General features: G+C 42.4%; 2 protein-coding genes across 7 annotated transcripts in view; one reads left to right on the top strand and one right to left on the bottom strand.

The window, feature by feature from the left end:
• Positions 1–249, bottom strand: part of MBD4 (methyl-CpG binding domain 4, DNA glycosylase) — a 12320-nt gene extending 12071 nt beyond the window's left edge. Inside the window, exon 1 of one of the 3 annotated variants that reach the window (XM_019504664.1) lies at positions 92–249. In XM_019504664.1, the coding sequence (XP_019360209.1) occupies positions 92–129 (38 nt within the window). In that variant the 5' untranslated portion in view covers positions 130–249. The remainder of the gene's footprint in view (positions 1–91) is intronic. The other 2 variants (XM_019504662.1, XM_019504663.1) reach the window with 2 other exon arrangements.
• A 119-nt stretch (positions 250–368) lies between these two features.
• Positions 369–25432, top strand: part of IFT122 (intraflagellar transport 122) — a 38924-nt gene continuing 13860 nt past the window's right edge. The window contains exons 1-18 of one of the 4 annotated variants that reach the window (XM_019504661.1): positions 458–550; positions 1114–1180; positions 4648–4732; positions 5470–5548; positions 7130–7206; positions 7723–7789; positions 8050–8196; positions 9290–9475; positions 10652–10727; positions 12293–12484; positions 13863–14001; positions 14612–14814; positions 15294–15431; positions 16925–17089; positions 19006–19203; positions 19889–20029; positions 21872–21925; positions 23820–23981. In XM_019504661.1, the coding sequence (XP_019360206.1) occupies positions 510–550; positions 1114–1180; positions 4648–4732; positions 5470–5548; positions 7130–7206; positions 7723–7789; positions 8050–8196; positions 9290–9475; positions 10652–10727; positions 12293–12484; positions 13863–14001; positions 14612–14814; positions 15294–15431; positions 16925–17089; positions 19006–19203; positions 19889–20029; positions 21872–21925; positions 23820–23981 (2217 nt within the window). In that variant the 5' untranslated portion in view covers positions 458–509. Of the gene's footprint in view, positions 388–457; positions 551–1113; positions 1181–4647; positions 4733–5469; positions 5549–7129; positions 7207–7722; positions 7790–8049; positions 8197–9289; positions 9476–10651; positions 10728–12292; positions 12485–13862; positions 14002–14611; positions 14815–15293; positions 15432–16924; positions 17090–19005; positions 19204–19888; positions 20030–21871; positions 21926–23819; positions 23982–25432 lie in introns of those variants that run through there. The other 3 variants (XM_019504660.1, XM_019504658.1, XM_019504659.1) reach the window with 3 other exon arrangements.

Raw genomic sequence — 25432 nt, 5'->3', positions numbered from 1 at the left:
CCATGACATCACCTGTGCCCCCCACACCGCGCGACACCAGGCTCTGAACGACAGTAGGAACAAGCCCCGCCTGTTGCTATAGCAACCCTACCTGCCCTTTCCTTGCTCCCCTACTTCCGGGGCCGCCATGTCGCGGCATCTTTCACGTCACGTGACGGCGCGCTGACCTGTACAACACGCGCGCGGCCCCATACCGCCAAAAGCAAGTAGCCCCACCCAGGAACATTCTGCGCATGCGTGCGGCCGAGACGCCCGCGCAATCAGCTGCGGACGCTCCGCCTTCCGCGCCTGCGCGGTGCGGGCGTTGGGTTCGCTCCCCCCCCCGGCCCCACCCCGTCGGCGCCGAGTGGGCCTCGTGCGCGTGCGCGTTGCCCGGGACGCTGCCATGTAAATAAACGAACGGCGGCAGGGAAAAGATAGCCGGGGGGGCGGCGGGAGCGAAGAGGAGGACGAAGAGGGCTGGCGGGGGGGGATCGTTAGGGCGGCCGCTGGGGGCGGCGGCGGACGACATGAGGGCGGCGCTGACGTGGCGGGACAAGGCGGAGCAGTGGTAAGAGCTGGGGGGGGGGCAGCGAATGTTCGCATGCGCCCCGCCCCTTTCCCTCGGGTGACACGCCCCCTTGTCCCAGGTGGCCACGCCCCTTTCCCGAACCTCTGCTCCCCTTGTTACTCTGTACCCTGGGGAACCCCGGCCAGGGAGCTGGAGGACTGGAGCCCCCTGCCGGTGTGTTTCTATCTGCTCCGTTGTGGCCCCGCGTGTTTCTGCCTCGCGGGCGGCCTTTTCCATCCGGGTTCAGCTTTGCGCTGCCCTCTGCCCCAGTTCTGCCACTGCCCCCAGGAGCAGTGGCTGAGAGGGTTTGGGGAGCAGCCCACGTCCTGGTCTGTCAGGTGGCCGTCGGCTGGCGGAACAGCCTGGACCTGGGCGAGGCCTGGGGCACGTTCTTGTTAGCTCGGGGAGATGTATCATGTCACCCATTGGATAACGGGACGCGAGACCCGCTCTGTGGAGCTGGAGCTCGGACATGGCTATGCTGGAACCCGGCATGTTTCCGCAGTTGCTCCCTATTGTGTTTCAAGCTCCTGTAAATGTTCCCTTTTGGTTTCTCTCTGCAGCATCTATGACCTCGCGTTTAAACCCGATGGGACGCAACTGATCATTGCAGCAGGAAACAGACTGCTGGTAGGAGAGTGCTTTAAGTTTTCCCAACAGCAGTGATACGGTGGGGGTTTGACATGCATTCAGTTAATTTGTTGAAATAACCATCAAGAGATCTCTCCTTTCTTTGCCTTCCCAATCTGCCATTACCTGTCGGTGGCCTTCAGTTATAGATGGCCTCAAAATATACTAACATTTTCCAGTGTAACGTTTTTTGGATTTTGTTTGTTTTAAATGAGGACCCTTTCATGTGACTTTAGGGCAGGGGTGAGCAATTATTTCAGGTGGAGGGCCACTTAATGAGTTTTGGTGAGCTGTCAAGGGCTGCATGGATAGCCCTGCTCCTTGATGGTTGCCTTGCCCCCTTATCACCATCTTGGGACTGGAAGTCCCACCACCTTAACCCTTGACCTTTCCCACTGGAAGTCCTTCCCCTTGCCTCCCCCCCCCCCAAAATACCCCTTTTGGGAGGGGGGGTGCTATCTTAGAACCAGAAGAAAACAAAATCATATGCTAAAAGTCAAACGCCTACTATAACATATTTTAATTTTATTACAAAAAATATTTTTGTCATGGTTTGTGTTGTGTGTGTGTGTGTGTGTGTGTGTGTGTGTGTGTGTATATAGAGGTGATTGTATATATTGCATATAAATAAATTCTTAGTTTTGTATATTATGGGGGGTGTATGGTGGGGTATGGGGGATGTGGATGTGTGTTTGGGAGGTTGTGAGGGAGTGTGGCGGGGGGCGTGGGGTATGTTGGGTTGTGTATATGTGGGGGGTTATGGGTGCAGAGTGTGAGGGAGGGTCAGGGTGTGTAGAGACCCCCCCCCCCAACACTGCCCATAGGGCACGGCTCTGGCCAGCACTGTACATTACAGCAAGGGGTGCAGCCTCCACCCAGCTGCCTATATCCAGAGCCTGAAACTTCTCTCCCTTGCTGAGCATCCCCGACAGGGAAGGCACTTGGCTCCAGTACATGGGACTTCCTTCCCTGCTGTGTGAATGGAGGGGCTGCACGTGAGTGGCTGGGAACTCTGGCTATACAGGTAGGTGCGCAGAGGCTTTGCCACTCCGTGGACTGGCCAGAGCCATGTCCCGCTAGGCACCTGTGCCCTCAACGCCCCACCTGCTGCTGCTCCCTTGGTCTGCCAGGGCTGCACACTATAGGGAGTGGGGGAGGGGAGGGTCCCGCATCCCGTACTCTCCCTCACACCCACATGCTTGCACACCCCAGCTCTGAGCTGCTGCCACCCCCTGTCCCCGTGGGCACGGGCTCCGCACTGCCACCAGCCCCATGCTTGGGGCTCCCTCCCAGCTGCAGCCCCACCCCCACTGCTTCCCAACCTGCAGCCTAGATCCAGTGGGGGTGGGAGGAGTGAGGGGAGCTGCAGCAGCAGCAACCCTGCATCGAAACTGCACTCTGGCCTGCCGAGCCCTTCTGGTCACAAGGGTGGAAGCGAGGCCATAGGGTACATTTTTGGGGCTGCATGTACATGTGAGTACCTTGCTCCCATCCTTGTGGGCAGAAGAGCTGGGTGGGGCACAATTTGTTGAGGGGCCCCATGGGCTAGATGACAGCGCTTGGGCTGGATCAGGCCCATGGGCTGTATTTCACTTGACCCTCTTTTAGGTCTAAAAAGATTTTGATGACATGAGAGAAGGGGTTACTATAAAACAGACTATCTAAGTTAGCTGCCTGAGAACATTAGATAAATTACCTTTGTTTATACGATCCTTTAACCTTTATTCTCCCATCACATAATACCTGGCTCTCAGTGTTTAGAAAGAAATGTGTGCTCTTGACGTTGAGGTCGGCAACATGGAAACATTGCAACTGGTCCACAGACATGGGACTTTGGTGGCATTCAGTCATGAAGATGTTTGGCTGTGGGTGCTCTCCCTGTGTCACTAAGGGGGACAGAAGTGGTGGTTGTGGCTGGGCCCTGCACTCATCAGCCTCTGGCCAGGGGTGAATCCTTCTGGCCTGCGGCTGAAAAAAGCTGTCTACCCCTGCTCTAGTATATTAAAAGGCAGCATCTACTTAAATGCTGGCTGTCACGGAACGGGGTCCTAGGAGCGGCCGTGATCTCTCCTAGCGTCCCCTACTGTGCCAAGCTGGTGTCAATGCACCCTCATTCTCGCCCGCAACTTCTTTGATGTCATCACTGTTATGGGAGGCTGCCTTTTTGACCCTTTGGACACGGTACCCCTGATGTATCCCAGTCTGTGTCCCATCTCAGCTGACTCCATGCCCTAAAGCCTTGAGGGCTACACATGGCTCCTACCCCATCCCTGATACCATGCCCCAAGCCTCTCAGATGTACCAGATGTTGTCTTGTTAAAATCCTTTGCCATGCCCTCACGGCACCCCTTAAGGCTTGTCTCAGTCGCCCACCCTGGGGCCTTTCTCCGCGCTCCCCATGGACGCTCTCTGGCCTTTCTTGCGGCCGTGCCCACCCCGGGCTCTCTCTCTCGGTCCTGCCCGCACTGGGGCCCTGCCTCACAATCAGGGCTCAGGTGGCTGTAGCAATGCCTGGCCCCAAGTCCAGGGGCTTCTTGCCTGCCCTAGGGCCTTTTCCATGCTGGGGCTCAGGTGGCCGTAGCTGTACCTGGCCCCTAAATCCCCTCCTCGGGTCTACCACTCCTGTGGGGCTTGGGTGGCCTCGACCTTATCTGGCCCCCAATGCACTGTGCCCCTTCCCAGGGCTAGAGTCAGTGCACCCCTAAATGCTGTGCCCTCTCTGGCACTGGGGTCCCCACACTGCTGTGGAGCCCCTAATGAGGCCTCCTCCAGCCCCTACAGCCTCACCCGGTCCTCCAGTCTAACAACCAAAAGCAATAATGTAAGCCAATCAGCTACAACTCAGAACTAAGCCTCCTGGCTAAAGTGCAAACTCTAGCCCTCTGGCTAAACATCACTCAAATCCCTACCAGGGGTTTCTCTTCCCAGTCTCCATGAACCGAAGCTGTTCAGGCCACCAAGCTGCTCTAGGCTGCATACTCTAGCAGAGCTCCTTCTCTCTTGGATGTTAGCAGGGAACTGCCTGCTTGGTCTCAGCCTACGCTGTTTATATAGGCCAGGCCCTGCCCCCTTCCAGTCAGCTGACCAAACTGCGGTTGCCCCGGCAACCGGCACCTGTACCTTTTCCTAGGAGCAGGGCACTGAAGTGCCCTGTGACACTGGCCATTTTCAAAAGACAAGTTAAAAAGTAGTTGTAGCTACCAGAACTATTCCAAAACCTTCATGCCAGATTTTAAGGTCTTACTTATGTTTTTGTAGATAGAAGTAAGATCTGTCTCTTTTTGCTATGTAAAAGGTTCACTCAAACAGGGGAAACTGACTAAATGGGGAAACTGCAAAAAAACATGCACTTTGAAAACTTTTTAAAATCCTGTTTAGTTCTTATACTTCTAGGCCCCAGTTTCACAGAGCTCCTTGGAGGACTAGGGCCTTATATTATTCTTTTTTTATTGTTATTATTTATATAGGTATATGATACATCTGATGGAACGTTAATTCAGCCTTTGAAAGGACATAAAGACACAGTGTACTGTGTGGCTTATGCTAAAGATGGTAAGTGACACCTTTTGGCTTTCTTGGGGAATGCCCAGTACCAGTAACTTCCTGTGCCAGCTGCTGCTCTGTGTGCGCCATCTCCTGAAACACAAGTAGTGTATCTGTCTTAGCAGGTGGGTTAATTCATTCAGCAGCAGATGAAAATAGTTTTAATAACGCTAAGAGCCCACTTGCAGCCCTGAACTAAGGTAGCTGCTCCTAATTCTGGTTTGGGACCTGGTGAGCAAGGACCATTGAATATGCAGCAGCATGGCACTGCCTGGTGCAGGTATAGCTGTTTCCTTAGATGCTTTAATTTGTAAAAATGGAAAGTAATTGGTTTCTTCCTCTTCGTATTGCAAACTGAGCAGTGAAAATGCCAAAGAGTTCTAATAGTCATGCTCTGCCTCTCATCTTCTGGTTTCAAAGTACTTTATGAACCCTAGATGCAGAAGAAAGTTACCAACATAGGTCACAACATAATGTCTCTGTAGTTGAGTGGGGGCTTAAGTGGGGCTCTGCGTGAGAGTAATAATATTAACGTCTGCAGTGCCCCATTGAGATCAGGGTAGCTTCATACGGATGCAGAAGTACAGCAATGTAAAGTCAGTTACAGGATTGCATCCATTATTGTTTGTGCTGTAGAGCTCAAACTATTACAAAGAACTTCCTGCATTCACTTTGGTTAAACTGAGTATTTGGAGAAAAAAATGATTCTTAAAAGTGTGGGTTTCAGTACTGTATTTAATTTCTAGGCAAGCGTTTTGCATCTGGCTCTGCTGATAAAAGCGTGATCATTTGGACTTCCAAGTTAGAAGGCATTCTGAAATACACGTAAGTGAGCCCTTTTATTTCCTTGCCTTCCAAGCCTACAAAATTTGGTTGTGGATTTCTGGTCTTAATGACTGAGTGGTGCTGGAAGAGATGGAGGACTGTTAAGTTAATGTAGTTGTAGTTCAAAGCCCAGCCCAGAGATGAGGGGTGGTACTTGTCTCTTCCAAGTAGTTCTGATGTTTTCTGCCCTGATTTGTATGCATACATGTAATCAGTGTAGCATTTACCATTTATTAAGAGGTTTACATGTAATCTGTTTTACATATTCAAGGCCAAATTCCTCTGAAGAGCTATGCACAATACTTTCTAAAGCCAGTGAGATGCACAGATATATTTGCTGGTAAAATTTGGCATATAACACTTAATCATGTTTTACAGCATGTTTCATTAATCTCATTTAACTGGCTGTATTGGATCTAGTCAACACACTTGGGGCTTCGGTAACATTCAGTAGCAGGGTACTTCCATGGAGATGAGTGGTGGCAGTGGCTGTGTTGTAGCACTTACCCACCTGCCTCTGACCCAGGATGGGTCATTCCAGCCCACATCCAAAGAAGGTTGCCTACCTCTGTTTAGGTAATTCTTGATGTAGTCTGATGAAAGCTCTGTTTTAAGGACTGAGTGCTATCTTTAACGTAGTAAGTATTTCTTTTCAAGTGAATATAGTTGTAGGTTAGTGTAATACTGCAGATAATTAAACTAAGTTGTACCATATCTGTCCTGCCAGAAGGTGGGGCAGGTTGGCACCTTAGGGTTGCATCCAGATGAGCATGGCTGTGTAGTATGTGGCACTGCAGACCTGTCTGCGGTGCCACACATTGACATGCAGCCGTTTCCCATGCTGCTACTTTGCAGCGTGGGGATGGGAGGTTGATCCTGGGAGATCCTGGAGTCAAAACAATCCCTGCCAAAAAAAAAAAAAAGTGGGGCGGAGTGTGTGACAGCAGCACACACCACCCAAAATCGGACCCTGGCTGGCCGGAACCACGCTTCAGCTGCTAGCCAGGATTCTTGCTGCAGGAGTGCCATGGCTGCACTTCTCAGAAGCCCCCAGGACTGCAGATAAGGCTGCTGGGGCCGGTAGAGTTGCCGGCTCCAGCCCCCCCATGCCACCCAGGATAACCTGCCACGTTCCACAGCACATATGGCTCAGGCATTCCCTGGGAACAAGTAGCAGCAGCACAAGGTGTGTCACTGCTACTTGTACCTCAGGAAAGCACGTTCCTGCTTGTCTGCACACACCCTTAGAATACTTAACTCATTCAGAAATGCATAAGTTTTTGTAAGCAATATGCTACTTCATCAGATGTTATGAATGGACTAGCAGAGAGGAAGGATACTGAATAGAAAAGAATACAGTAATTTTAAATGCAATGGATAAAAGAACATGGAGGAAGGAATAGAAGGAGGGGGCATTGCTCAGAGAGGGAAAGGTGGATTGAAAAGATCAGAAAGAGTAAACAAAGCAATTAATCTGCTGAGGGACATAAGGATTAGGTTGGATTTCAGATCTGCTGTTAAAAGTTAGAAATATGGTATTTAAAAAATTTTGTTGAATTGTACTGATTACTTTGTTTTTAGGCATAATGACTCTATACAGTGTGTTTCATATAACCCAGTTACTCACCAACTAGCATCTTGCTCCTCCAGTGATTTTGGTAAGTCTGTTTCCTCTTAGATGCTTTTTATAAGCTAAGGAGAATTATTAAAATGGGGCAATTAATAATCAGTGAACAACATACAGGTGCAGTTTTTCTTTTTCCTAATGATAAATGTAGCCGTAACATGATGCTACTCCATTATGTAGGGTATGATGTAAATTTAGAAGATATTTTATTTAATATCAAGTAACACTTAACCACAGTTGGAAAAAAGCTGTGTACTTCAGTGCCATAAAACAAAGTGTGTCTTGTGGCAATGCAGTTTTTCTTTTGCCACCCTTCAGAGATGCTTCTTTCTTCTTTTATTTAGAGGTTTACTTTTTTCCCCCCCATGCATAGATAATAAGCATTTATTTAAATGAGTTTCCTCAACATGGGAAATTCTGGCCTCACTACAATGAAACGGAGGTTTTATTTGCTCACTCGCCTATTTTTACTAGTTTGAAAGGTGATTTTGATGATGAAGAATATAATTTTAATGTGGGGGGTTTCTGGCGGGTTTTTTTTATAAAGGTTTATGGTCTCCTGAACAGAAGTCAGTTTCCAAACATAAATCAAGCAGTAAAATCACCTGCTGTAGGTAAGTGTTAAGGAATCGATTGTCATTTACATTAAAAGTTCTTTTTCTCTAATGACAAGAATATGAAAACATTAAAACGTGAGTCTGTGTAATTAGTTAAACATGCAGAGACAGTGATTAGGGGTTGAGAATTGGGTTCTTCATTGATTGATGTACAGTCTTTATACCTACATAGGCAATGTCATTGTAGTTGCCAATAGTGCATTAAGCCACATGTCTATCAAATGAAATCTCTGTGATACTTTTTTGTTTGTTATCAGCTGGACAAATGATGGCCAGTACCTTGCTTTGGGGATGTTCAATGGCATTGTAAGCATAAGGAATAAAAATGGTGAAGAAAAAGTTAAAATAGAACGTCCAGGTGGAGCTTTATCGCCAATATGGTCAATTTGCTGGAATCCATCAAGGTAAGTTCAATGCAAAAAACAAAAAAAGAGGAATGGATAAGTAAGCCCTGCTTTACTGGTTCCAGACATCATTTTATTCTTTGTCCTTGCAGGCTTTTCTTCAGAATCCTGAGGGCCTTTACTAGTGGCCAGTTTCCATTTCCAAATGTGTATAATCTGGAATTCATAGAAGTCAGTGCAGATACTGTGGATTTAGTGGTGTAAATGAAAAGCAAACTACACCTAGATTCCACCCCCCCAACATTAACATTCCTTTACATGGCACTGTTATAGGCATCCCTTCCTCATGTTCTAAAATCTCCATATAGGCTGCTGCTTATTGAAGAAAGCTTTGCCCTTTTTCCTGAGACTTGAATGTGCTGCCTTTTGTCCCTTTTGAACATACCTTTGAATATATCTACACCACAGCCAGTGTTAAGCATTGGTACTCTGTTAACATGGGTATGCCTTTTCCAGTTCAGTGGGTAGCACATGAAGGACATGGGCTGTGTGTCTGAGCAGACCGCTGACCGGTGCAAAGAGTTTGCAGTATAGAGATGTCCTCCGTGACTAACCCAACGGTGAAGGTTTTATAACATTTTTGAGGCCAATTTTATTATATTCTGTCTTACCCGTTTGTTTTTTTTCCCCACTGCAAGCTCTAACCCAGAATTGCAGGTGGGGGGATACTTTGTAATTTGTATTTAAGATAGAATTCCTGAAATTTGTGTCTCTAAGATGAAATTCTCAAGGTTGGCTTCTAGAGCTACCCACTTCTACCATATAAGCCCTATGCTGTATTTCACCAGGGTGCCTGATTTTTTAAAAATTTTTTTTAAACACAAGTTAATTAGGGGTGCACTTTTAACCATACCAGCTGATACCCTGGAACGCATTAATAGCAGATGCATTCCCTTGTTCGGCCTTACTGTCAGGTTCAATAAGTAGAAAAAGAGGATACAAAATCCACATACAAAATCTCTGGGAATTTTTTTGTGGGGGTTTCTACAGAGAGGGAAGTTTATCTCAAAATAGTAGGGTTTTTTGGGGGTCGGTGGTTTAAAGACAGCTTCAGTAAGTTCTAGGGAAAATGAATGAACAATTGATATTGCAGTCGGTGGGAGAATTTCTGGAATTCTAGAGGAAGTGAAGAGGAGGAAACGGAGGAGGAGGAAGAAGAGTCAATCCACAACTATATAAAGGAAATACCAGCTATAAAGTCCAGCATGTGCAGTAGTCAGAGTAGTGAGACAGAGGAAGAAGAGCATGAGGAAGAAGAGAGCCCTAGGGACACCAGCTTGTGAGTGAAACTTCTAGGGAACAAAACTTTTTTTTTTCTAGAGACAACATAGATATTTATGTTAATATTCAGACATATGTGCCCATACATCAAACAAGGCCACTATGATAATAAACATTATTAGGCTTGCAAAATCAAGCTACCAAAGTTGGTAAATTCCAAAATTTGATTTTTTTTGTGTAATTTTGCTTCACCCTCCCTTGTGCATATGCATTATGATAGAATCTCTAGGTGCATAAATAACAGGTATTTTTTGTGGAGGACTCTCTTGCATTCAGTAGACAGGATGGTTGGGCTCACTATTGACTGTTTTTTGTTTTACTTCTAATACCTTATTTATACTTCACATACACATTTCAAATCCTGACTTCAGTAGCATTTTCCCTTTCCCCAGGCAAGTACATGGGGGGGGGGCATGACCAAGGACTGAGGTGGTCAGACCAGCCAGGGTTCAGGCACCTTCTAAGACAGTGCTCTGCCTCAAGAATTGAAGGGCCAGACTTTATTCTCAGATATGCAGGCAAGCAATCTGGTATAACTTCCCTCATCCACAGTTACTTTGGTGTTGCTGTGCATATGTACTACTCTAGGGGAGATCAGAATCTGGTCTCAGCTGTAAGTGTAGGGACTGTTAATTTGAGCACTTCAGCAGATATTAAGTGCAGTGACAGTATGCAAAATGATCTGTTAATTTTCCTTTTCAAGGGAAAAAAATCAGGAACATAATGACAAATGTGGTGGAAATGGTGAACCTTTTTCCCCCTTACCCAAGCTGTTAGTTCCCTGGCTGTAAATGTTTATTACAGCCACTCCTCGCTTTAATGTTGTAGTTATATTCTTGAAAAACATGACTTTAAGTGAAACGATGTTAAGCACATCCAGTTACATCACAGTAGTTACCTACTAGCAGGCAGTGACCTAACAACATTATAACGGAACATTGTGCAACTTTAAACGAGTATGTTCTCTAATAGATCAGTGGTGTTATAACAAAACAACATTAACTGGGACAACATTAAGTGAAGAGTACCTGTATTAGCCAGGACATATGTCTGCTGTCCTCAATGTTTATGCTTTTTAACTTTCTACTTTCTGGGGCTGTAGCTGGAGAGTTCTTTTAATGTAGTTGCTTGATCTCACTGCACATCTTGTTAATTTGTTTCTTATCTGTGTTAGAGATGAACACAATGACATCTTGGCTGTGGCAGACTGGGGTCAAAGGCTTTCCTTTTATCAACTTAGTGGCAAACAGGTAAGTTTATTTTTATTTTAATACCTCAGAAAAATGAAGTAATGTTTATGCTCAAGGATAGAAGGATATATTTGTTCCTGTTCTGTGTTGTCAAATGCAATGATAAGGTTTTTTTGCAATTTGTTTCTTAAGTCTTGTTTTAATTCTGCATTGGAATATCCTTCCCTCCAGCTCTGGTTCCAACCAGACACAGTGCTTAGTTTTTCAGAGTTTTATGACATAATGTTCTGTCCCAGATCCAGCTGCAGTGTGGGGCATGTGACTACAGTAAAGCTTTTAAGGTCACCATGGTTTTGAACAGACATCTATTGGGTGGAGCTGATGTACAGGTGTAACTTGGAACAATTCTCAAGGGTCTTTATTGTTGGTTCTGGATTTAGGACTCCAGATGCCTTGTTCAGGGGCGGGAGGATGGGACATGCCCACCCTCAGACCAGCCACGACTTTCCGTGCAATAATAGGCAAATTTATTGATACACAGTGATAACAGAAAAGAAACAATGCAAGCAATCAAGCAATTCTAATATTATAGAAGCCTAAGCCTGTCTGTCTGTAACACTTTATTCGTGCTCTGACTGGCTGACGGAGACAGCCAATCAGAGCGCTCCAAGCATGGGGGAGTGCCACCATGATTCCAAAGCTCCCCCCACCCCTCTCCCTGCAAGAGGCAGAACAGCTGCAGCACGGGGCATTAAGTGGTGGCACTCCATCCCAGCTTCCCCCCACGCCCTTGACTCTGCGGCTGTCATTGGAGTCAAAATACATCTCGCCAGGACACAGGCTTCGCTCTGAGGCTCACTTAGCTGTCAGATGTCAGCATGTCACCGGTCTGGAGGTGGGATGTTGAGGCCCACACCCCCTCTCCAGTGGGGTGGATGAGACGGGCTGGTGATGTGCCCTCTGTCCATGGTGGCCTCAGGGAGAAGGACTTGGGCCCTTTTGTTACTCTCAAGTCTCTACTTTTGTATTCTCCTTCCCTCTTGATGACTCCTGATGACTCTTCATGCATGGCTATTGCTGATTGGTCTCTCTGCTCGTCACACTGTCTACGTTCTGCTCTGTTCCGTCAGCATATTCCAAGCCCATCACATGCACACCCTTCCCAAAACAGGAATTTCAGGCCCCTCTCTTTGGCCTTGTGAGCGGATGCCACTCTATTCATGTTATGGAACAGTGTGGTACATGCCTCCTGTTTCTCAGGCTGCATGTGCATCCATTGGTCTTGCTGTGTTAGACAGCCTGTCCGCTTCTGAAGGCTGGGAAAACTGTGCATGTGAGACCCAGGCTTTTAGAAATCAGTTGACCCCTGCTGCCTATCCTTCACCTATAAGCCAGTTTGCAAAAAGCAAGCCTTTTAAATACCACTTTTAAGCCATCATTTATAACAGCCAATGATTGGGGAATGTAAAAAAACCACATCACCAGCTTGGATGAAGACATGGGGGTTGTATAGAGACATGAAGGCCAGCTGTGTGCCATCTGGACATTCCCATGTACCATGGAGCTCATCTGGTTAATTTATCCCCTGTTTTTACTGTTTCTTCTATGATCTTTTTCTCTTGCAGATTGGGAAGGACAGGGTGCTTAATTTTGACCCTTGCTGTGTTAGCTATTTTTCTAAGGGAGAATATATATTACTGGGAGGCTCAGATAAACAAGTCTCTCTGTACACGAAGGATGGAGTGCGTCTCGGTACCATAGGGGAGCAGAGCACTTGGGTGTGGACATGTAAAGTTAAACCAGACTCCAATTATGTGGTAAGAAGACTCATTTTACTTTTGTTTTTTGTTTATTTTCTGTAAAAACTGTTTAGCCATTTAAGGTGCTCAAATCTGGGTATCTCAATTCATAATGAGGCCGCTAAATACAAAAGGCATCAAGTAAACAACTGTAACACTGACTGCAGTTTGAAATGATCAAGGGAAATGCAGCCTGGTTGACTTTTTTTTGAATTGAAAATCTTAATTGCCTTAAAACAAATGTGGAGCCCCATGCGATAGGATGACTGTCATATCATGACTGGAAGTAGACGCACTGCATTTCAAAGTTTTACTAATAAACCTTGTGGAAAATGTGTGGACTGTATACCCTATAATCTCTGTATAGCAGAACTCAAGTTGACATCAGCTGACCCAGTGGCTAGGTACAGACAGTCAAATTGCCTGAGGCTGAATCGATTTTTAGTCTTTGCAGGTTAGTCAAAACTGCACAGATTAAATTGGAACAGAAGTGAACGGATATTTCCCTTGGATTCAGGAAATGCAGCCACATGCCTATAGTGGCTCAGACCAGAAGCCAGGGGGCACTAGAGCATGGCTCTCTGGCTGTGTATTCATTTCCTCTTCATGCTGCCCTGAGGTCTCTGGGATTTGCAGTCCAGAATTACAGCAGCAAAACTCTGCAAGGTTGCTCATCACTTCCTTTTCCTGCTTCTAGGTGCCTCTGGGGTTTTTGTAGTCCACAGTTGCAGCCAGCAGTAAATTTGAGCAGGGGAAGTAGAATTTAAACCCCCTCCCTGGCCCCAGACTAAAGCCTGGGTTTGCCTTGGGGGGCAGTCCCCACCCCCCTGCAAACTGGGCTACATCCCCAGCCAGGCTTGTCTCCCACCCCCTTGTCAGCCAGCCCTCACTGCTCCAGCTAAGGAAGAGAGGAGTGGGGCCAGCCCTCCTCTTCGGAGCAGACAGCACAGCCCAGGGCTGGAAAGCATGCTGGGGGACTGATTTAATTTGAACCATGGAGGGGTCTCGGACAGAAGTTTCATAAACTGGTTTGACCCAGATTGGTTACATCTGATACATTCAACCAGGTTTATCTTAAACCAGTTTCAGCCATTTTGAAACTGGTTTAATATGCACTGAGCTCCTGTTCTGTTACAGGTTTAAACCAGTTTCTGATCACTTAAGCTGGTTTATTTGTAACTTCTGTCCCTAGCCAGTATGTTAACCAACAGCATGCATGATCCTTGCTCATCTAAACCCTCACCCTACATTATAAAGGTCCGAGAGTTATGCTGTTGAAAACATTTAATCCAGGTGTTAACTTCTGTTTTGTAGAAGTGTCATGCGTCTTTTTTTGCTTGTCATTAATAGACACAGAGGTGATCATGTGTTTTTAGACCTTTTTCCTTCTGTTCAGGCAGTAGGGTGCCAGGATGGAACAATTTCCTTTTATCAGCTGATTTTCAGCACAGTGCATGGCCTTTACAAGGATCGCTATGCTTATAGGGACAGCATGACCGATGTTATTGTTCAGCACCTCATTACTGAGCAAAAAGGTAATTTCACACATTTCACTTCTGTTGTTATTATCTTTTTGTTAAGAGTTGTCCCATGTTTCACAAGGTGTATCCCCTAGAGCTTCCTGACAGTAGAAAAGTTGAAGCACACAATTCACAGGATGAAAATGCAAATACAAACTGGTGCTTATATCTTTGGAGGATCAGCACTGAAGGGCTTAGTGAAAGGTGTAGGGATCTGAAAGAACATTAAGAAAGGGAGGGGCCTTTAAGATAAAATCTTCCTCTCTGAAAATGTGAGAAGCTGTTATGGTACATTACATTTGTCAGCGTTGGTCTTATTAACAGTCTCAGATTTGTGCTAACTTTATATATTTTTTTAGTATTTTTATCTTTTTTACGTCAGCAATTGAAAACTGGAATGTGTGTCATGATGGCTGATATTACTTGAGAATTGGCAAAGAATGTGTGATTTGCTATGTATATAGTGTATGTAGAACCACATATTATTCTAATGGGGTGGCTACTTTTCAGTGTTGAAGTATTTCATCAGGATTAAATTTTAATGTAACTAGGTTTTTAATATGATATTAAACTGGCCTATTTTCAGCCTTCTCTTTACCATGCTTTTTATTTTTTTTTGTTTCAGTTAGAGTAAAATGCAGAGAGCTTGTAAAGAAAATTGCCATATATAAAAACAGACTAGCAATCCAGCTGCCAGAGAGAATCCTGATTTATGAGTTATACTCAGATGACTCTTCAGACATGCATTACCGTGTAAAGGAAAAGATAGTAAAGAAATTTGAGTGCAACTTGTTGGTTGTTTGTTCAGATCATATTATTTTATGCCAGGTACGTGTTTGAAAATTGAACAGTCTGGGTGAGAGAGAGTGTGCCATTCATGCTTGAAGGCAGTGGTCCTAATAAGCAGTAGGGTAAGATTAGTATCTTGGAAAAAAATCTTTAACGGCTTATGCTATTAGACAATTTGATGTGGAGTAATGTAATCTGCAGTGCTGCTGTAGACTGTTAAATAGTAACTATATCATATTTCAGGGATCTGTATTTCATTGAGATGATTTTCCTATAGCCTAGGGATTAGTTTGTAAAGATCTGAGGGATGTCTGCTGCTAGAAAAGGTTTTAGTATTTTCTGCTTCATACCAAGAGAAGACTTTAAAATAATTATTTTCAGTCTGTTACGTTGATGTACTGTGTATGTCTGTTTCTGATTTTTACATATATAGTAGATATCTGGACAGATGCATTACACAGTAGTCTTCTATATTTGTTTATCAGCATGCAGTCTACAGTATGCTCTTGGATTTTCAGGAGAAAAGATTACAGTGCCTCTCATTTAGTGGTGTTAAAGAGCGGGAGTGGCTGATGGAGTCTCTTATTCGTTACATTAAAGTAATTGGAGGACCTCCTGGAAGAGAAGGCCTCTTAGTAGGTCTAAAGAATGGCCAGGTAATTCTTTATAACTGATTTACTTCTCCAAGTACAAAACAAAATCTGGTTATAGTCTTTTGAGGAGACTAAAAATATTTAGTGCTGACCATGGAAGCAGCGTGATCTTGTATTACCTGGATACTGTAGGCCTGGATTGAGTCTAATCCAGAATGAAAAAAAACCCGTAGGTATTTACATCCTTTGCCTATGGGCTTAGGTTCTTGATTTTTAGCTATGCCCTGGTAGTTTGTCACAGAATACAAAAATGTTGTTCTTTATTTATTACTCGTGCTTCCTAGGTGACTCTAGGTCTCAGGCACAGTTCACTGATAACTCCTTATAAATATTGCCACTAGTGAGAATGGGGTTTTGGCATTTATTCTAATCGGGCAATAACCAGTGTCAAAATCAGACAAGATTGCATGTAATTTCTGCTACTGTCCCACTGAATAGGGAAAATTTATATTTGAAAATTGTATCTGTATATTGAATGGGAAAACTATATTTTTTTTTTTGTTAATCTATTTGATGGGACTGTAGTGGAGGATTGCATGCAATCTTGTCTGACTTTTTTTTGGTGTATACAAATCATATTTACCCTTTAATACAGTAAAAGTTCTGTTATCTGGCATCTTACAAGCCGGCATGCTCCACTAAATAGCATACTGTCATGTAAGATAAAGTGAAACCAGAAGTGCCCACTGTGGCACTTCTGGTTTTTCTGAGCCCCCGTAGCTTGAGACAAAGCAGCTTGTGCGGACGAGCCCCCATAGCCCAGGGTCATAACGGGCTGTGCTGGACGATGCCGCGGGAGGGGCAGTGATGCCACGGAGGGGTGGCGCCCCCGACATGGCGTGAGAAGCGGCAGCCAGGGCCGCTCAATTAACTGGCATATTTTGTTATCCGGCATCCCCTGTTCCCAGGAGATGCCGGATAACTGAGCTTTTACTGTATCAACTGTAGGGAAGGTAAATGAATCATACAATTAGAAATTCTAAATTGTTTATCAAAGACATCATCTGTCATCTACACGGTCATTCAAACTATAAAATGTCACACCATGCCAGCAGTGGTTGAAACTTTCTTATAAATGTATTTATTCAGTAGAACTGAAATAGAAATTTAAGTACAGCCCTTATTTAAGTGTATAGGTTGTTGGCCTAAAAGTAATGACATATTTATTATTTGTTCTGTGCTTATCCCTGTAGTATTACTACATCAATGTAATTGTTCTATAGGTAGAACAATACACAATCTAGGGCCGTGAGTATGTGTAGAGTACGTTATGTTTTATATTAGCTTGTAAACAAGCCAATATTACAGAACAAGGATATAAATGTTTTAGTGCATTCTCAAATTGCCTTTAATTCTTATGCCTGCTTGATAGTTTAATATTCAATTGAGTATATAATTAGAGGTCTGTTTTCAACAACAGCATTAGTACCAGCTATTCTATTGCTGGTTTTTACTAACTGTAATTTTGACTAACTCTGTATTCAAAATACATCCAGATTCTGAAGATATTTGTGGACAATGTCTTTGCAATTGTCCTTCTGAAGCAATCTACGGCTGTGCGTTGTCTAGACATGAGCGCATCCCGAAACAAGCTGGCAGTGGTAGATGAAAATGATACCTGTCTGGTGTATGATATTCACACCAAGGAGCTCCTGTTCCAGGTAAGAATTCAAAACCATTACAAAGAAGGAAAGAAAAACTTGTTAGCTTAGAATAAACATAACCTGATCAGGTGTGAAATATTGTTGGTTTTAATCTATTGAGTTCTCTTATCAAAATGCTTCCTTCACATAATGTGTTGTCTAGTGCAGTGGTCTCCAAACTTTTTTGATCGCGCACCCCTATCAGTAAAAAACTTTTGAGCACGCACCCCCAATATATGTATATTTATATAAATAGAAGTTCTAGTATTTTCTTTCTGCACCCCAGTGGATCGTCTTGTGCACCCCTTGGGGTGCACGCACCCCACTTTGGAGACCACTGCTCTTGTGAGTGAAGAAGAGATTGGAGGAGGGAGACTTGTGCTTTTGACCCAGTTCTTTCACATTTGTTCCTGGCTTGACCACACATAAAACTTAGAACATAACAGCTGCTTCCCTTTTGAAATGGTTCCATAAGTGCATGCTTCTATACCCCATTTGGGAGAACTAGGTGTTAGGGCTGTGCAAAGCATCAGTCCCTGATTTGATTCAGCCCTATTCAGCGGCCAAATCTAAAAATCTGAATCAAATAAGCAGACCCTTTAATCCCTCCAAATGGAATCTGAACTCTCCGAATTGATTCAGAAAGAGGTGGTGATTCAGGTATAGACACAGCTTTAAATGTTTTTCCTACCTACCTCGAGGTACCAGGCAGCTCGTGAATGCCGCAATGCTGGGGCGGATGGAGCATCCCATAGGAGCATGGGGGTGCTCCCCAGCGCACTTGGCAGCAGATCCAGAAATGTTTCTGGTCCACTTCTGGGTCTGCCAAGGAGTGCGTGGGGGAACACCCCCGCCCTGGTGAATGGTGTTTCCTGGGTCTGGGGGGGTCACCCAGGGTCCCTATGTGACTGATCACCAAGCCAGGGTGGTGCGGGGGGCCCCCCAGTGCGCTCAGTGGTGGACCTGGAAGTGGACCAGAAGTACTTCTGGTCTACTTCCAGGTTGGCCGCCAAGCATGCGGGGGGCCCTCGCTGCGCTCCTGTGGGATGCTCCATCTTTCCCAACATCTCAGCGTTCATAAACCGCGCCTGGTACCTTGAGGTATGTAGAAAAAACGTTTAAAGCTGTGTATATGGCCGAATCGCTGATTCTCCGAATCAGCATCGAATCTTCAGATTCGTCTTTGGCTGAATAGAATCAAATTGAAGTAGTGTCCCCAGTTCAGGCCAAATCTGAATCGGATACAGCATGTTTTTCACACCCCTACTGGGTGTTTGTACATGTGTTAATATCACTGTATGTATGTGTGTGGTTTACATGTGTCCATACCCCTCCATGATCTTCAAGTCATTTTTCCTCCCTTTACAGAATTAAAGTTAATGGGAGTTTTGTCATTGACTTCAGTAGGAAAAAGATTGGGCCCTAAATCTTTGTGCTTAACTTTCTTCTTCCCTCACCCCCCCACCACAAAAGGGACGATAATACTTTCCTCAGAGGGTATTTAACACAGTGTCTCTGAGCCTTAATCCATTAATGTTAGTAAAGCGCTCTTCGGAGAGGATCTTGGGTAGAAAGAGAGCACAACATATTTAAGAAAGACCCTGTGAAATTCTTTTTCTGGCAAAAAACAGAGCCATAGGTTAAATTATTCTAGTACTCAGCAGCTTTTTATTGCAGAGAGACTTCAATCAAATGGGTGATCAGCAGAGTACATGACAAACATAACGAGCAAAATTATTGCTACTGAATAAACATAAAGTTAGTACAGTGAAACTGTTTTTAATGTTCTAAGTTTAAGCATCAGATCATACAGAAATTAATTAAAAGAACTGCATATATAGGGTATAACATAATTAAATGCCCTGGGGGAAGGCCATATATTAGGGAAGAACTGTTGCACAGCAGTTTAACTATTTTTGTAATATGCTTTGTAGGAACCCAATGCTAATAGCGTTGCTTGGAATACACAATGTGAGGACATGCTTTGCTTTTCTGGAGGGGGTTACCTCAACATCAAAGCTAGTAACTTCCCTGTCCATCAGCAAAAACTTCAAGGCTTTGTTGTGGGATACAATGGATCCAAGATCTTCTGTCTTCATGTTTTCTCTATGTCAGCTGTTGAAGTTCCACAGGTAATCATTTAAGCCAGTCTTCACTTTTTTTATAACATGAAGATTTTTAAAAATGAAAGTATATTTTTTAAAAAGAACATATCATTTTACCAGAATGAATGCTCTCCAAAGTCCCAGGATATTTATATCTCTCATTGCTGTTTCTGCACTTTGGCTAGTATAATTTGAGCCATTTTTAAAACTGTTGAAGTTCATTCACTATAAATGAGTCTCAGCTTCTTCCTCCTCTTTTGCTGAGGTGTTCTCTGACCTTGTTAACATAGTTGTCCCCACATGCAAACTTTTGCTTGCAGACGCATTTAATTTAAAAAATATATTTTATTATAGGAACGAATTTTACTAATAATTCTTCTGCCCTCCCTAGGTTTTGGTTAGGCATATTTTTGCAAAATAATCCAGATATTTACCAGTTCTGAACCTAACAAAGTTCACAAGAAAATAGGGTTTGGAATTCAGTTATCTAGTTCCCTGTTTATATTTAAGAGACTACCATATTATTTTTCAAAGCTCTCATAATATGTTATAGACTCTTTGCTTCTAAAGCAGAAAATTTGGATAGATTCTGTAGTGGGATTATAAATGGTAGGATTGGTTAATGAATAACCTCATCTAGTAAGTCTTAAGAATTTACTAGTGTATCTCAATACTGTGCTTTTGATCAATATTTCTCTATGGCAATCCTCAGTCTGCACCTATGTATCAGTACCTGGAGCGGAAAATGTTCAAAGAAGCCTACCAAATTGCTTGTTTGGGAGTAACTGACACTGACTGGAAAGAGCTGGCTATGGAGGCTTTAGAAGGGCTAGAGTTTGAAACTGCTAAAAAGGTAAAACATTTATTTGGATGCATAGCAGAAATTTTGTAACTTGTATTAATCCATGTGTGGAGGAAAAAGTAACGTATTAATAACATCTGCTAATATTTACCTCTTCCGTTGCATTACTAGAAGCTGATGTTCATATATCTACATCACCCTTTTTGGTAATTTCTTTCTTAACAGTGTTATTTTTAGACCTTGTGCATATGATGAAAGTGAAAATTACAGTACTTCAGTTTTTTTCCTATCAAATCATGCAAAATACTGTAAATTATTTTGGTTATTTCAGCTCCTGAATACAAATGATTTTCAGTTTCAGCTTGAGAAACTGGTAAATGTGTTAATAAATTAGAATACTTCTGCAGTGGGTCCAATAAAAGATACCACCCACAAGAATTTTTGCCTTCAGTGTCATTTCAGTGTTGTATTAACAAGATGTAGCACTAAGTGGCAGCAACGAATTGCTCTGTTGAGCTGTAGCATTTGTCTCCCAGTTCTTGTCCTTCCATAATACTCTGCTGCTTAATGCTGCCCCATTCTTTTTCTTCTTCCCCTATCTAGACTATATCTTGCATATAGAGATTGTGCTTTTTTTCTTAGTGTTTATTTCAGTTCTTTGTTACTAGTGAAGCAGGGCAGCTTCCTCTCTGCTGGCTAGACTGCCCTGTTTTGGTGTGTGGCAGCTGAATTGTTAGATATTAGAGAACATTTTTTACAATGGGGTGGGGGGGGGAAACTATTGGTACATTTCTATACACCACATTCTGCAAAGTAAAAAGTAGAAAACATAAAACATCATGAATATTTATATAAAAAGCAAAATTGTTTAAAATGCATAAGAAATGGAATGTAACAATAGGCATCCTTTATATTGCAGAAGCTTTTCTAGGAAGCTAAATGTAATTTTTGTTATTTTCTCAGATTAAGACATTGGAATAAGTCCTTTCTAGGCAGCTTTGTAGATGACTATCCCAATTGCTAACCTTAAAATGAAGAAGTTCTCAGTGCCTCGTTGGAATTTTAAAGTAATGTCCTTTTAGAATTGGAGCAGATTAACATGAACAAAAGAAGCTTCTTGATATTAAAGACTCTCACAATTCCTAGTCTGATCTGGTGTAAGCAGCATATGTATGTCCTCATAAGCATTTATTTAGCTGGAGGTCTGAAGCATGCTGCTGTCTAAACAGTTACATGTATGGGTTTTAATAATTATACCTGGCCAATAAACCACTCTTAACTCTTGCATCACTGCCATTTGGGAGCTTTGGTTGCACATTTATTTTTTTGCAAATGCTGTTACACTATCTCTGTACTTTTTAACTTATCCTATCCTTCCTCGCATTTCTCTCTGCTTTCTAATATTTTTACTTTTTTATAGCCAACTTTTTAAAAACTGATTTAGTGCCTCAAGCATATGCAGCATACTTCATTCATGTTGGCAGTTGTTTGTGTGCATGCCTAGGCTGTTCAAATGGAAAGACCCTAAAATAGCCAGTCAAAACACACAATATTTTACTTGGTGTTTCCTATCCCTTGGAGGACTGACCTACTTAAGCCAGTTGGACTCCTTCAGCGCTATTTTATTTTATGTAATGAACAATTTGGATAGTGCCTTCTTGTTGCTTATTGTAGTGCTTAGGAGCACCTACTATAGTCAGAATTCACCGGCTTACACACTGTAGAAATAAAATGGCATGTTGTGTCCAGTCTATAGACATGAAGGTGAATTTATTTTTCGTTTCTCTTCTGTTGTTTTCCCAATTTTGGGGGGATTTTTTTTGTATAAAGCACCAAAAATCAGTTGACTTTCTGAACCATCAAGTTGCTACTTTTTCTTTTTCCTTCTAACAGGCATTTACCAGAGTACGAGAGCTTCGGTATTTAGAACTGATCAGCAGCATCGAGGTAAAACAAAAAATATTTAATTTTAACCTGTATGTAAGAAATGCGTTTAAGCTAAAGAAAGTTGTTCCTGGAAAGATCTTCTGCAAAACAATATTCCTGATCTGTTAAAGGAATGACAAAGGAATTCAATGTGAAAAATGTTGATTTGAAGTAGTGACTCAAGTTTCTGACCTTATGATTGAATTCCGATTGGAAAAAATATCAAGAAGTTAATGAATTGTGTGGGAATATTGAAACCTTCTTAAAGGAAAATAGGGAAAATATACTTCAATATTCAATTAATAACTGGTATAATACTATAGACTCCTGCAGTTCTGTTCAGAGTACTTTACAAACATGAGTTAATTAAGCCTTGCTCCACCTCCTCCCCAGAGGTAGGTAATTATAATTATCTCCTCTTTGCAGATAGGCAAATAAGCCCAGAGGAATAAAATGATGTGCTGAAGGTCTCATGACAAGTCAGTGACAACTGGAAGTAGAATTTGGAATTCTTGACTTCGTTGTTTTCTAATCACTACTTTGCGTTCTTTTCCTACTACTTGATATATTTAATTATACAATAGCTGTGTTTATATGTGTACACAAAGAATCTCAGTTGCTACTCTGAACTTCCTCTCGGATTTTATGGCAATACAATGTTTGCAGATCTATACTGAACCTGTCATTAAAAGAAATTGCACATGCAAATATTAATTGAAAGGTATGCCTCCAGAAAGGACAACACATCTTCCCCCCACTTCTTCCAGTTTTTTGTCGAGCTATCCTTGTTCTGATGCAATGCCACATGTCATTTCACAACCTGACATAGAATGAACTACTGCAATAGGAGCCTACTTCCACCCAGAGCCCCAAGGGAAAAAGGGACATGTTCCCTGGTCAGCTGTATCCTCTTTCCTTTCTACATGCTGCTGCTGGTCCTGTTCAGGGTACTGCAGCTTCATAGTCTTCATTTATTTGACTAGCAGACTTCCTCTTTTAAATGAAAACAGACTTTCCTTGGGATTCCTTGACAAAATTCTTTCATAGAGAACGCTCAGAACACTCCATGGCTGCTCACTTCTGCTTCTATTATCTAGGGACTCCTTGGTAGGTTGGTAAGGGGCAACTAAGCACATGTTGCATCAATATGGAGCTTTCCTCACGCTCTTGACACATTCCTGTGTCTAACTGGTGACAGTAAGCAATGCAAGTGCCAAATTTCTATGGCAAAATTACTTTGAATTCTGAGAGACTAATCTGTAACAACTCCTTTCAATTCAAGTTGCATAAGTGGAACAGTACATCTTGATCAGTTAAATCTGGCCCTGCTTTAAGTTTGTAATTACTAGGAAGTTCTAACATATGCTTAAATACTCCATTAAATTGGTACCTTAATTAGCAGGACAATATATGCAGATGTTTCTAAAGTTATTAAATGTATCTGTATTGAATAATAAGTTCTTAAGCATGGTAGATGCATTATCTTTCTGACGGAACATTCCTGAGCTACTTACCATCTAAAAACACCTTTGTTAGTTACTTCTGGCGCTTTTCTGCTTAAATGCTGCTAGTTTGGCCAGATTCTTTGGGCTGGTTTAGTAGACAAAGAGGTGGATTTATCAAAGGTTCATTCCCTTGTATTAAAGTGTTTGTTAAAAATTATTAATAATACATTGTTTTCATAGTCTTCCATAATAAATTAAATTCTATCAGGTGCCATTTGATTTTGCTGTTGTTTTTTGTTTCCTTAATATTAATCATGATGAATTATTCCTTTCTTTGTAAAGTATATTCACCCAACACCAAGGGAAAATAAAAATAAACATGAGAATTTTCACTTTTCATTTTTGTAGCCAGTTCTAACTTGTATCCTGCTTGTGATCATCTAGAGCCATTCTTGTCTTTGTTTTTCCAGGAAAGGAAGAAGCGGGGAGAAAGCAATAATGAGCTTTTTCAGGCAGATGTTTATGCCTACCAAGGAAAATTCCATGAAGCAGCAAAACTATACAAAAAAAGTGGACATGAGAACCTAGCTCTTGATATGTACACTGATTTGCGCATGTTTGACTATGCAAAGGTAATTCTGGTTTTCTGCCGATTTTATTAAAACATAAAAATTAATGTGATGCTGATTTAATTGTAGAAGTTTCCAGAGAGTGATTCTACTCTGAAAAAGTCCTAGGTAAAATGTAAACTTGTGGCTCTTAGTAACTTGTAAGCCAAAACGAATTTGATCCAAGTGAAAAAGATGGATATCTCTTGTAGAAAAGCTTGTTTGTGCACTGTGGCTTCTTTCTCTAGATTCTGGTGTAGAAGGTACAGAGAAAAGCTATATATCCAGCATTACATTCATGGAGTCTTCAGCATTTTAGTGGATGTTTTTTACATCATGTTAACTGGATGTCCTTTTTCCTTGTGATTAGATAGCATAGTTATTTAGAACTGAAACTTTACTTTTGGTGGTTTTTGCTTCCTGCCATGTTACCTTACTACGAAGGGCCCTTTTTATCTTTTTATTTTCTCTTTTCAAGAGTAATTATTTGTTACGCACAAACATTGAGAGGGGACTGTACCCAAGTGACTACTTTTCAGAAAAAAATATTTTCATTAACCATTTTTCTTTCACATTTTGAATCTAACTACTGTTTAGTATGTCTTATGTACTGCTAATCTAGTATATTTTGTTTACCAAAGATTTAAGATTTAATCTGTTTTTGCATTTTTAACTGCATTCCCATGTAGTAATAAATTGTATACAGTTTGAAAAAAGTGACATTTTTATATGGCGATAAGAAAGCAGTATTAGGCCTTTAAGTGTTGTAATATTTTCTTATCAAAATGCCTGAAAATGCATGCACTGTTTAATTTCATTCATCACTCATCACAGCCTCATTCTGTCTAGCATTAGACAAAGGCTTCACCATTGCACACGCACACACTATTAAGCGTATGGAAAAGGATTTTTCTGTAACTCAAGTTACGGAGCCTATGAAATCTATGCTAAAATAAACACTTCAGGGCTCTGTTCATGTTAGTCTGACTTCTTCTCTTCTTGGCTGCAGGATCTTTGTAAGCTGCAGTATTTTGGCTCCTTTGAAACATAAATCTAAATCCTAGATTAAAAAGTTTCCCATCACTACTTCTATGATTTTTTTTTTTTTTTTTTTTCTTGGCAATAATCGTTTCCTTTTAACGAGTTTGGAGCAAAGTCTTGTCCCGTCTATCCAAACACTGAATTTCAGAGGTCTAAAGTTAGAAAACAAAATTGTTTCACTTGTTTCTTTGCTTTGACTTGACACTCAAACAAAATCAGATGATCTTGTCTTCAGCTGAATCATAGATGTGCCTAAGCAGAATCCACCTGTGAAAAGCGTTATTGGCTCGGTTATAAACACAAAGGCTGCTAACAGACATGGAGGGGGAGGGGGGAAACAAACAGCGCTTTTACGGGGAGAGGAAGCATGTTGGTTTGACCTGGTTCCTCAGCATCTGTATAGATTGGGTGCTTCAGTGGGGCTTTTTGGCACT

Source organism: Gavialis gangeticus, unplaced genomic scaffold (genome assembly GCF_001723915.1).
Source record: "Gavialis gangeticus isolate Ggan-Ray unplaced genomic scaffold, GavGan_comp1, whole genome shotgun sequence".
Taxonomy (NCBI): domain Eukaryota; kingdom Metazoa; phylum Chordata; order Crocodylia; family Gavialidae; genus Gavialis; species Gavialis gangeticus.
This window is presented reverse-complemented; position numbering and strand designations above follow the sequence as displayed.